The sequence below is a fragment of the Leuresthes tenuis genome, unplaced genomic scaffold (genome assembly GCF_036924035.1).
Source record: "Leuresthes tenuis unplaced genomic scaffold, fLeuTen1.0.hap1 SCAF_13, whole genome shotgun sequence".
Classification (NCBI taxonomy): domain Eukaryota; kingdom Metazoa; phylum Chordata; class Actinopteri; order Atheriniformes; family Atherinopsidae; genus Leuresthes; species Leuresthes tenuis.
In genome coordinates this window covers 19,986,823-19,999,743 of record NW_027325367.1, presented here as the reverse complement: position 1 = coordinate 19,999,743, position 12,921 = coordinate 19,986,823, and the positions used below count along the sequence as shown (strand labels likewise).

The 12,921-nt window shown below is 40.8% G+C and overlaps 1 protein-coding gene across 3 annotated transcripts in view; it reads right to left on the bottom strand.

The window, feature by feature from the left end:
- fam49a (family with sequence similarity 49 member A) overlaps nucleotides 1-12,921 on the bottom strand; it is a 30,831-nt gene that overhangs the window by 4,897 nt on the left and 13,013 nt on the right. Inside the window, exons 2-6 of one of the 3 annotated variants that reach the window (XM_072362477.1) lie at nucleotides 6,682-6,736; nucleotides 2,646-2,725; nucleotides 957-1,078; nucleotides 661-766; nucleotides 93-229 (exon numbers count right to left, since the gene is read on the bottom strand). In XM_072362477.1, coding sequence (XP_072218578.1) covers nucleotides 93-229; nucleotides 661-766; nucleotides 957-1,078; nucleotides 2,646-2,718 — 438 coding nt within the window. In that variant the 5' untranslated portion in view covers nucleotides 2,719-2,725; nucleotides 6,682-6,736. Of the gene's footprint in view, nucleotides 1-92; nucleotides 230-660; nucleotides 767-956; nucleotides 1,079-2,645; nucleotides 2,726-3,031; nucleotides 3,112-6,681; nucleotides 6,737-12,921 lie in introns of all 3 variants that reach the window. The other 2 variants (XM_072362478.1, XM_072362479.1) reach the window with 2 other exon arrangements.

Here is a 12,921-nt window from a genome sequence, read left to right as displayed (position 1 = left end):
AATCTCATCTGATACAAGTGTGCTGTATGTGAAACTGAGGAACACGGTGTGTGTGTGTTTAAGTGAGTTTTACTCAAGTGTTTCCGGCTGACCTTGAGCTCATCAAAGCGCAGAGTGAAGTGGAGGATCTCAGCAAACTGTTTGGCCAGCGCCTGCTCCCTCTCCAGGTGCTGGGTGGGTGTGAGGGGGGGGCACGTCAGAGACTCCAGCAGACTCTGCAGAGCCTCCTCTACGCACAAACACCAGACAGTCAGCTAGAATTATAGCTCAACAAGGCCATTTTATTGGACTTCTCCTCTTGTCCCAGTACAGAAGCATGTGAGGGAAATGTATTTACCAAAGGGTGTCCAACTTTGCCGTGACAGGTGGACATGTATCGAGAATTTTCCTCTCAGTAAATGTCATACCTGCTGTATACTTTCCTTATTTTTTCCTTTTGCCAATGAGATGCATGCCTAAGTATTAACTATGTTCATACTTGGGATAAATATATTTGACAAGCAACTCGCATACTCTACTGTCATCAAATACAATCACTTGTAAATCATTGTAACATCTAAAATTCTATCAGGAAAGTGACCAAAAAAAGATGAAAATTCTCAGACTCTGTCACAACCTGTTCGGTAAGTCAGGAGAGTTTGCCGGGCAGTGTGAGCACACCTAGTTTAAGAGAGAAACTGTAGAACTTCTTAAGCTTGATGACCAGCGGGCAGACTGAGTTCCAGGCTCGCTCCTGCAGCATCATGTCGCTGGGATTCTGAATCGCCTGCACAAAACAAGGAACAAGCACGAAAACAGAATAACATGTTGGATAACTTCTATCAAACATATCGTACATTAATAAATCTGCATATAGATTGTAGGACATCAACTCAATTTGAGGGGCGATGGCTTATATACAATCCATTTCCTTTTTCCTCCTAAATACTGACAATGCATTTAAAGTGTTTTCTCACATCTCTGATCTCCTGCCCTGCTCCTTTGTACGCCTGCAGACCAGCCAGGATGCTCTCAGACTCCTGGAGGACTGAGTTCACCTGGTTCCACACCTCACGCTCTCCTTCCGTCGGCTGTGCATCTGACACACAAACAAAGGTCAATCCGCTGGCACGAGCCGCAAACACATGCACAGAAAAACACAGACACATAGCTGAGCAGTCAGGGGAAACTACTGTAGCGATCAATGTAAAAACCCACTGATTCATTCTGCCTTTTAAAATCAAGAAGCAATCTTACTTAACTTCACTAAACAATACATTTAATCTGCTTATTCTGATTGTGCTGATGGGAAATGGCTTCGGGTTAATAAGTAACAGGGGCACAGTTTAGAGGAAGAGTAAAAAGAAAGGGAAGAACAAAAAGAGTCAGCAGAATGAACGTGTGAACAAGTAAAGCTTGAAGCATCATCTCAGGGTATTACACAAGAGATCCATCTGCAGTTAAACATTAAATCTCCCTGCCTTGGCATCCGCTTTGACATCTTTTAATTAAAAAAAAAAAAATCTGCACTAATTCATAAAAAAAAATAAATAAAATTGACAAAAATCAGACAAAAAACGTTTAATTAAAAATCAATGCATTAAATGTGAAATAAATGGATATTTCCACTTTAATTTTCAACAGTGTTCATTTAACTTGATGTTAATAACCTTATTTATTTACTTTGCCACTTCATTTTCTATTTCATTTAAGCCTATTTCACAACAAGTGAAGAAAGGAAAGTAGTCTTTAAGCCTAAGGTTTTTCTGTAAAAATGTACACTGTAAAGTTTGCTCTGGGATAGACCGAGCTACCACAGAACCTGGTATATAAGACATGTGCATGAAAATACACTATTGTTTCTTGTTAATTCATGATTGTATGCGAGCTGATGTCAGCAGTATTATTTTATTGTCTCTATGAAAAACAAAATGCAGGCTGTGACTATCCTGACCACAGAGACACACTCCTCTACTAGCTCAGCTCTAAATATAGAGCATCACTGACATTAAAACTGTGTGTCTGGGGTCTGTTTTGCATTTCAAAAACCTTCCACTCCCATCATTTCCTCTTTGCTGACTACACAAAGCCCGAGGCTGGCTTCAGTGCCAGAGCAGCTGACATGCCATTGTGGAGGTGTATTGTGTTTCTCTCCTGTAGGAGCTCACAGCAAAAGGCCAAAGCAAATTCATTTTTCTACTTTAACAGTGATGTAGTTATACTGCACTGATGAAATGTGGAAGAACATTTTCTTTTATTAACATTTACACATTTAACTGATGCTGACTGCAGACCTGACAGGAGAGGCAAAACGGTTTTTGAAACAACGCATGAGAACCTGCTGAATTAAAAGCCGCCGTGCCACATGTCTTAGATATGGCACAAAGAAGCATGCATGCAGCCAAGTTAGTAAAAGCAGGCAGAGGTCAAGGGTCAGATTCATTCTTCAACTTGGAACAAAGAATGGGATTCCTATTGTAAAGCCACGCAGATATAAATCATGAATTATAATAACAGCTTTCAGTCGCAACATTAGAAATTCAAAGGAGAAGAATCCAGTAGCTGAATGGGCTGACCCCTGACCAGCCAGGCTAAAGGAAAAATGACCAGGCAACAGGAGGGGGTGGGAGAGGTGGTGCAGAAGGGCAGGCATAAGCTGTGCTCACTTTCAAAGTCAAGGAAAAAGTTTGGCCCCTGCTCGAGCTCTGTGCAAGTGAGCACTTTTAACAGATTCCCCATTTGGCTTCTGCAAGAGAGAGAGAGAGAGAGAGAAAGGGAAAGAGAAAGGAAGAAAAGAACATGTGATGTTAAAAAGTCATAAAAAAGTTATTCGAACAGAGCTGATAGAGCAGGAGGTCATAACCGCACGTAGGAAACAGGAGGGGAAAGAAGTGAAGGAGAAGAGAAGCCGAGCGAAAACGGCCTCCTTCACGGCTTCGTCATGGAGAGCAGAGAGCTGCTGACAGAAAGGAAACAGCTGAGGAGGCTGCGCACCATTTCCCTCCCCACACCTCTTTCTCCATGTTTCGTTTCACTCGCCGGCCAGACTTACTTTCAAAGTCCAGGAAAAAGTGTGGATAGTTCTCTATTTCCCTTGTTAGGACTTTTAGCAGGTTACCCATTCCAGCAAACCTGATGGTCAAAATACGGTAGTGAGAAACAGTGGTACAGACAGGCCATTTACATACAAAATACAGTCAGTGTGTTAGGATTATTGTTCTTATAACAGCTCTCCACGACTCAAACTCAAGCTCTCATCTTTTAAACAAAGCTGAATGGAAAATAAAGCAACTTTGATAGTGTATGGACTTTGTCTTCACACTGTACAGCTGAGACTCTGTACGAGTTTCCTGACAATAAAGAGGCTGACAAAGCTAAATTCCCTTCCATCCTTGCAGAACCCCGGAGCTTCTGAACTAGTTTGTCTGCTCTTTTGGATTCAAGCCTTTCCAAACGCAGCCAAACACAAGGAGGTAGCCTTAAATTACACATTCGCACAATAAAGCTTTTATAGGAGGCTAAAAGCAGAAGGTAGGTAGTAATTTCCAGGGCCTGTCGACCTCCCCAGGCATGAAAGGTGGTCATGAACTGTAATCACAGCAGGCTTTAAACTTACAGTAGTAGAATATGAGGCCATGATTATGGCTAAGGTTGAATGTCATAGTGTATCATGGGGGAGCGGGGAGGTATAGCGTAATATTGCTGAATTCAAAAGCAGTCAGTTTAGATGGAAGAAAATATGAGCAGTTTCCAAAAAAAAAAAAAACAACAACAACAAAAAAAAAAGAACCTCTTTTTTTTTTTTTTTCAACTTGGAGTCACACTTTTTCAAGTATATATATAAAAAAACTCAAGTTTCAAAGTTAGCCTCTCCAATCCCAAATTCACACTAAGAGACTAAAAGGGGACAAAGTCTTTCATCTCAGATACAGGGCTCTATTCCCTGGATTCAAGTCTGAGTGGAGAGGCAACAAAAGACACACTGTGCTGCAGCGTGCGCATGATAATCACACTGCACAGCCTGCAGCCACTCTTTTTCCACCATGTATTTATTCCCCATCTTGCACTCACCATAAACTTGTATCTAACAGACAGTCTTGATAATAACTGGCTGTATGTATTTTCTGCTTTGATCCTGAAAAACTTAAATAAATAAAAAAAAGGCAGTTTTTTGGGGATTTTTTTACTCTCTGCAGCTACAATCCAGTCTCAGTTTAAGCACCGGGATGCACCAGGAGGGGGCAGCGTTGATCTGCTTTTGTTTCCCTAACAGGGTACCTGTACTGCAATGGTGACATGTTCGTACATGTGCTGTGGCAGCTTTGCTTTTTTTCCCCCAAGGCAAACCCTAACCTGCAGCTACAAGTTCCTCAACACTCTCACTTGCTGCAGGCTCTAACCAAACACTGCTTTTACTACCCCCAAGTAGCTGTTTACCATCAAAACTGAAAGTTCCGTCAGAGTCATTCTTATCAGAGATAAAGATCTACACACTTCTGGGAGGGTCCACGCACAATATGACGAAAAAACCTGGATCTTAGAAAAAAACCTAAAGCTTTTTTTGGCTTTTCAGAAACATTTTTGAGATGCCTCATGGAAATTCTCTCATGCAGTCTTACACTAATGGATATTAGTTCTATTAACGACCTTCTGAGACGTGACCGGTGAGCATCTGTATTCACAGTATGTCGACTCTGATACAGTCGAACACTGGGGAACGTCTATAATCGAGGTCATATCACTGATTAAGGTAGCAGAAAATGTGGCGGTGAGTTACGGCAACTATTTATCAAGAAAAACAATTCAGAACACTTTACACACACCAAAACATCTGTTACATCTGTCTCCATTTAAAAAATAACATAGAAAATAACATGTATATATATATATATATAATTTTTGAGTGAAAAATACATGAAATCATGACATAAAACAACTGAGACAGAGTGACAAAGAGGCAAATTGCGCCTCCTGCTTTTTCTTCCTCTGAACGTACCGCTGACGTTCGGCTTCTGTGCTACATGCCCAAACCTTGTGTGCGAGGCAGTCTGCCATACAGCAGATGGTCAGCACAAATATGAACAACATCATTCCTCGAATTTCACCGTGCAGAAACTTGATCAAATAATCTTACCAGAAGCCTACCCAGGCCACACTTCCCCCCTCTGAGGTAAACATACCAGCTCAGACAACTTTCTCTTCCATTTCTTCTTTCTAAAGCCTTCAATATGGCTATGGAACAAGAGGAATGTACAGTAAATGAAAAAATACCGCAAAGCATTGTGGGATAAAAACTGTTGGTTGCTGTTAACATCAGTGAGATGTATTTCTATTATTTTGTCGGTCCTATTTTTATCAATAAGGCTTTGTTATGCAACAGAAACATCTTTCTGCATAATGTTGCGATGAAGGATTAGTGCATTAGTTTCGGCTGTTTCTCATCCCTCATACAAATGTGTGTGGTATACTATATCTGGTATTCCTCTTTAATTCAACTAATCGTGAATATTCTGGGAAAGCGAAAAGTTAAAAGTTTCCACTCTCAGTCCAGCTCATGGTTGTGAAAGAGGAACTGAGCAGACGAGTAAATTCCCAGAGTATTTTCCCTTCCCTGTGACGGTAGAAGAGAAAAAGTCCTGTAACGACGAGCGTTTCAGTGCTCCGGTGAAGTTTAGCAGACATTCAGCCTGAATTTGTCTTGTCCCACTTTTGTCCCTGGAAACTGTCGACACCTTTGGTCAGCCTCCGTTGTAACTCACATTACTACTTAACCTTTGAATTACCCTGGTGTTTCTGCATGCTGCCCCTTTCTCACAGTTTCAGCGAACCAAGTGGAGACAATAAGAGAAACCATCAATGTCTCTTTCTTACCATATAAAAGTTTATTTTGGTTAAGGGAAAAAGATGTGCTGGTAGTACACACGTAAACTAAATACATACGAGACACAACAGTAGTTTCCCAACAAGTTTTGGTTCTGAAATAAAAAAATAAATAAAAATACAAAAAGGAGAAGTTGTCATTCATTTGGGATTTTTTTTCCTTTTACTTCCCTGTCAGTCGACATGACGTCAGCAATTATTCAAAATGTTGTCTCATGAGGAAATGAAGCTAAATATCCTTTAAATTTGACTGCATCATGTTGTTTATTTTACCTCACAGAAGGCTGGCTCAACGCTTTTAGGATTATTTAAACAAATTCTGAGCAAATCTGCTGAATCTTCCAAATACACTGATGGTGTCTAACTGACAAAATTGAAGCAGATAACTTAGCAGATCTTAACACTGGTTTCGGAACCAGTTTAGCACCTCAATTCATTTCCACTTGCCTCACTGAGCATGACACTTGTTAGTTGCAGAATTCTACTGAACCTCCACAGTGTGATGCAGGTATCTTTTAGGAACCCCATATTGAAAGTCTGGAAACCCTTCGTCCAGTTTCACCTGAAAGTACAGTAATTCTCTTCAAATAGCCTCCAGGATGAACACTTCAGCGCTTTTCAGGGAGAAAGATTCTGGGCTTAATATAACAAGAGCAGACTAATCCCAGCGATAATGACCTAAACCACAGCCTTGTTAATGGGCTGATGTGCCTTAGCAGCAGCTTAGAATGCGGTCTAGCTCAAACATAGCTGTACTAGCTTGCTTAACTTTTTATTTATTCATATGTGATGTTTGTGAGGATGTGCGTGTGACAGACGTACCGTCTCTGATGGAGGACTCAGGTTGCTGTCTATATCATCCGCTCTCCTGTCGTCTCTGAAACAAGACCAAAAAAAAAAAAAAGAATGATTTTTAAAAAAAATCAATCTTGACCAAATGGAAAATAAATAAGACAGAAGAGTCGCTTCGACAGATCCTTAAATGTGAGCCTGCCCTGGTTTTCCAGTCTGCCTCCATGTGCGTGTCATCTATCTGAGTTGGACAGGTGGAATATCAACTTTCTAATTAACCAACTTCCTCTTTTCTAATACAAAAGCATTCAGTGAACAAATACTGAATTATTCAGCAGGGGAATCTACACCCTTGTCTGTCATATCCAAAGAAAGCTGATGAGGCCTCTGTCTGCTGCATGTTTACTGGAGTATTAAATATCCTGTGACACGTTGCGGCTGCTAATGGTCACTAAGATGCACTGTGCTGCAAGTCCCCCAGGGTGAGAGCAGAAAATAAATAAATGGATGGCAGTGTCATATTCTGTTGGGGTCATGCAGATCCAGTGTGACATTTATGATCCAGTGGAAGAAATAACGTGATTATTGTCCAAAGTCCGTCGTTCCAATTTTGTTAACACTGATGAGAGAAAACAACGAAAGTCAAAGCATTCCACCTACTCCGTCTCATTTTGTAAGGGTTGCTCTCTCAACTTCATGTCAGTAACTGAAGCAATCCATTAGGTTTTAGTTCCTAAATATTTACTCTATTTAAACATAAAGACCTGCTCATTTGCAACTAAACAAACTGGATGTGTAGAGTTAGCATCAGCCAAAATATGAGAGGGGTTCTTCAGCAGGAAACCATCAGCATGGCAGATGATCCTCATGCACTTGTCCCCTGTGCTGTAGTCTAGACAAATATTCTCTTTGCTTTAGTGCCCGATGAGACTGGTCAATAGCAAAGTAAATCTAAATTATGGAGAGGCCAGCCTGGTAGGAAAAAAGTAGAAGCAGTAAAGCTGCTCTGGATAGGTAACAACATTATAATGGTCACTGTGTTGTGGCCTGAAATGTTTTTATTTTATTGCCTCGTGTCCTGCGGCTTATTTTAGTCTGACCAGTTGTTTGATGGCAGCAAATCTTTGAGTGCAGGATCACAGGCATGAGCAAACACTCATAAATCAGTACTGTCATTCATACATGTGGGAAGAATTATCGTACTAATTCAGTCGAGATGAATTATCAAAATTGTGTTTCTGTTTCAAGGACATTATTGACACAGAAAAAAACCCAAGAAAAAACCTGCTTTGTGCCGCAAAAGGAATGTAACTTTTGGATTCACATGCAGCTGTACAGTAGGCCAGTACTGGCATTTCAATGCTTTGTAGCACATTCTGGGACTGTCATTTTGTTCTACCTAAATGTAAACTGATCACGGAAAAAGGGACATTACCAAACTGCAAAAAAAAGAGGATAAATAAAAAAAGAACACCGGCAAGCAACAGCGTGCTGACTGGATCATCACGCCACTGGTGCAGCGTGTGCAATTATCTGGTGTTCTGCAACACAGCTGGCAAGTTCTGTGTTGTTTTGAATGTGCTCAAACTCGTGATTTTGACAAAGCAGCCGGGAAACGTACACACGCACTCACAGTGCATAGACGCTATTAAAAGATGGATGCAGCAAAGATGGAGCAACAAAAAATATGCACGTCTATATTGTTGCCCCACCTTGTCTAAATAACTGTCAGTGCAACTCCAGAACGATCGTCACACTGTATTAAAGATGTCATGAAACCAGTAAAAGAGACCATAACCTCATCAGGATAATATTTACTGAGCTCAGATAACAAGTGTGTGTGGTGGTGGTGGTGTACAGATTTCTGTACAGTTAATGCAAACAGAGGTGTCGCCCCCTGCTGGTATTTGCAGATTTGAGGAACTTCCGCACACACTGGTTGAGTTTTTCTAACCACAAGGATACACAAGTCTTTTAAATAAGGTGTATAGAAGAGATAAAACTGTGAATGAACATGACAACCAGATGCTAAACATTCTCACGAGCAAGAAGCCAAACACACCAGCACATGTTGTCCCTAACGTGGACCTTTTCAGTGTACCCCACTCAAACATTCACAACCAAAGTCACACATAATAATTAGTAATATAATATTGTTTTTATTTTGCATTTACAGGATTTACAGGAAAAAAATGCTCATATGTCAGATATTGCAGCCATAAACTATGCTTAAACATGACAGAAAGTTTCAACTAAATTTTCTGTGAATCAGTTGTGAGACACACACACACACACACACACACACACACACACACACACACACACACACACACACACACACACACACACACACACACACACACACACACACACACACACACACACACACACACACACACACACACACACACACACACACACACACACACACACACACACACACACACACACACACACACACACACACACACACACACACACACACACACACACACACACACACACACACACACACACACACACACACACACACACACACACACACACACACACACACACACACACACACACACACACACACACACACACACACACACACACACACACACACACACACACACACACACACACACACACACACACACACACACACCTTTCTGTACTTTGATGTTTTCACTGAATATTGACCTGATCATCATTTGTGTCATCCATCCTCTGTGGAGCCTGCACAGCAACAATGTGCAGGTAAAAGAAGAGTTATGCTGTGGATGGATGGATGGATGGATTAACTGTCCAAAGAGACACTTAATACTCTCCTTATATGGACATAGTGTGTGGTGGCTCCCTATGGTGTGACACATGAATGGCTTTCACTAAAACATCACGCTATATCCAGGGATACACACACGCACAGATACACACACACACACACACACACACCATGGTGTGTGACACCATGTGTCCTCTCTGGAGCTCCCAACATTTGCCAAAACACCATGTGGACAGCACAGACCGTGCGCTGATGAGAGCAGACACTTATCCAACCCTTTTTTTTTCTTCTTTAAGCTTCTACTCTTCTCCGCTTTCTCACTCTCTTTTTCTTTCTCTGCTTCTGCTCAGAGAAAGATTTCCCTTGTTTCTCCTATCAGATAGGTGGCACGAAGCTGCCAAGTCAACAGCTCCCTGAAGCTGAATATGTTAACCACAATCAACCAGCTGATTTACAAGAATCAACCAGCACACATAGTTTCAGATCTAAAAGAAAAAGAAATAGTTGGCCAACCAGTTCACAATCCATCCGTCTATACTTAAGCCAGGAAGTTTCGTCACTTAAGCCAGGTAGTTTCCCCGGTATGCGATGCTTTGGGTGAAACAATAGCACGATCAGCCGAGCAGTCAGAAGAGCCACTCGGTTCAGTACTGTGTCAGTAAATCTGTCAATCATCCCGGCAGGTGGTGGAGCCAGACTGAGCAGAGGCAGACGCGTGCGGACGCCTAAAAAATAAACATGTTTTTCAGGAAACATCAATCGAGAGCGAGAAAGGAATTTTCCAATGACCCGAAAGATATAATGAACACAGTGATACAGAGCCATTAGGCTGAAGTTATTACACAACATAACTATAGTAATGCTGATTTACCCTCCATAAAAACTCCTTTTACTTCATTATTTTATCTTTTATTTTGCGACTTTTACAGTGTAAAAATGCGTATGCTTAATTTGGAAAAGGAAAAAATACGCACTAAATCAAAGAATCACATATCACTTCTTTCTTTTACATGATAAAATCATATTGGAATCAAACTCATTTACTCTGAAATATCCTCCTTCATCTCTTTGTGTATTAAACTAATATACAATATAAAATATTTAGAATCTTAGATTCTAACCAAAATGCAAAAGATTTTCAGTGAAAGAAAATGTAGGGGTTTAGGTTTAGGTCCTCTCTCTCATCCACCTTGCAGTAAGACACTGGAGTGTTTCACACACACACTGTTCTGAACTCAAATAGTCCATGGTATCAGCAACAAAGCGTTCGTGGGTAATGTTAAGTTTATCCAGTGCACTGCTGATGCTTCCTGCAGCTTGAACAGCTGAGGCCTCCTCTCAGCTCCTCAGCACACAACACATAACTGTGTGGTTCCATCATAAGCTCCTGAAACGCGGCTCGTGAAACAACACAGACGGGTTGCATATTTTTGCATAGAAATCTTATCATCTTATCTCTGGCAGAGGGACCCGCTGTGGCCGACTGTACCTGATAGCAACTCGGGTGTATGCACTGCCTCTGCTGCCTCACTTGGGTTGGTGGAAAGCTAATGACTGAGCCCACAGATTTGTTGTTGTAGAATAAAACAGCTGCTTTTGTACAAAATCAACAAATGGCCTTTATTCGTATACAATGCCATTTATGGTATTACATCCAAAATACCTCCACCGATCACTTTTCAGATGGTTTGGGTTTGTTATTTTCATCTTATGAAGGCTTTCCTTGATAGTTTCTCCCATTTTCGTAGTGAGATAGCAAACGTAGCATTAACAACTTTCACTCTGAGGTCATCAGGACATGCATTAGGCCCCACTTTTAACTGGATGTTCACGCCATGAAGAAAAAGGGACTGCCCTTCTTTTCTAGTTCACTATAAAGTGAGCAGTGAGGGATTTTAGGCAACTCTCAACTCTTTTGAGTTTATAATCAAAAATATTGACATTGGTTTCTGATAAAGGACTTTTAAACCCATTTTTATATACGAGTTCTACCCCTCTAAAGCACTTTGAGTGGTCAGTTAGACTAGAAAAGCGCTATACAAGTACAAGTCCATTACCATTTAAAGGGAGCGAGAGGTTGAAAACTATTCTGTGTGATCCTTTGACTTTTAAGTTAGCTCCATTTCCAAATAATGACCACTAATTTGAGAGGTAAATATGATTCAAAGTGCAAGACCAAGGAGAATAGATCTCGAATTTACAAAAGATACTTACCTTCATACCTACCCCAATGAAATAAAACACACTGTCCTGGAGACTTTAAGAATTGATTGTATGAGCAGCCACACATCTACCTGCAAGGTAATGTCTATCATCTTTCTGTTTCCATAGAGACAGAAGAAACATCTGTTAAAACTATGGGGAAGCACACAAGTAGGAAAGAGTGAAAATCCCTGAAGGCAAAACACATACGTTTGTGTTGTCATGGTGTGCTGTTGAGAAAAAGGAAGGAGGGTGAAATGAAAGCTGATGTCACTTTTGGTTGAACACCTGACAAAGAGGCTGATAAACGTACTCGGTAGAGAGTGACAGCGTGCAGGGGTGTGAAGTCAGTGTGAAGTCATTTCTCAGGGAAATGAGAAGTGCATCAAATACAGTCTAAAGACAGAAAGCACCATTATTGGATCAGTGCATCAATAGTGCTGAAGGGAATAACTGTGACTAAGCACAGTGGAGCAAACTAAGGTGAGCCAAACTGAGAAGGCTTTATGCAGACACTGTTTCACTCGGACTAATCTGAGAACAATTAGAAATGTATACATTTCTTCTTTCAGCTTTGTCAATAAAGAATAAATACATGGATGTGACGGAGTCCGGTGAATGTACAGCTTCAACATTCTCCAGCCAAAGTTTAAACAAGAAAACAAAAGACTCAATATCCCACAGTTCACTTGGTTAAATGGACCATAACAGCAAACACTCAAGTCCTCTTTATCTGGCTCTACAATCAGCTGTGTTTTCACAGTGTGCCCTACAATAACCTGAAAGCACTGAGCACACTAAATCAGTAAATCTTCGCATTAAAGCAAGTTAGTCTGATACGAGTCTCAAGTTTAGGACTGCTAGCTAGGAAAACAGGAAATGGGTGCAGCCATACATTGAAATATGCAAACATAAACAGAAATAAAAGTATATTAGGGCAAAAATAACAGAGTCAAGGACATTCCAAAGTTCCTCTTTGGATGTTGGCTGCATTTTATTCCGTTTCTATTCCGACAGCAACCTTTCTATGGAGACCATTTCTGATGAGGTTTTATTCAACAGGAGATGGATTAACTGAAGGTCCTGCATCTCTCAGGACTTGTCGTGTCAGCTCTTTGCTGGATTTGTTTCTATATTTCTTACAGACATCACTTCCAAATACTGTTCATCTTCTGTAAATAGTTTTTTTTAGGCCTGCCACTTCTGTTTTCTTTCACTTGTCCAGTTTCCTTTAGCTTTAAAATGACATATCGCGCATCATGCGGACATATACCAACATTTCAACAAGCAGCTCTTTG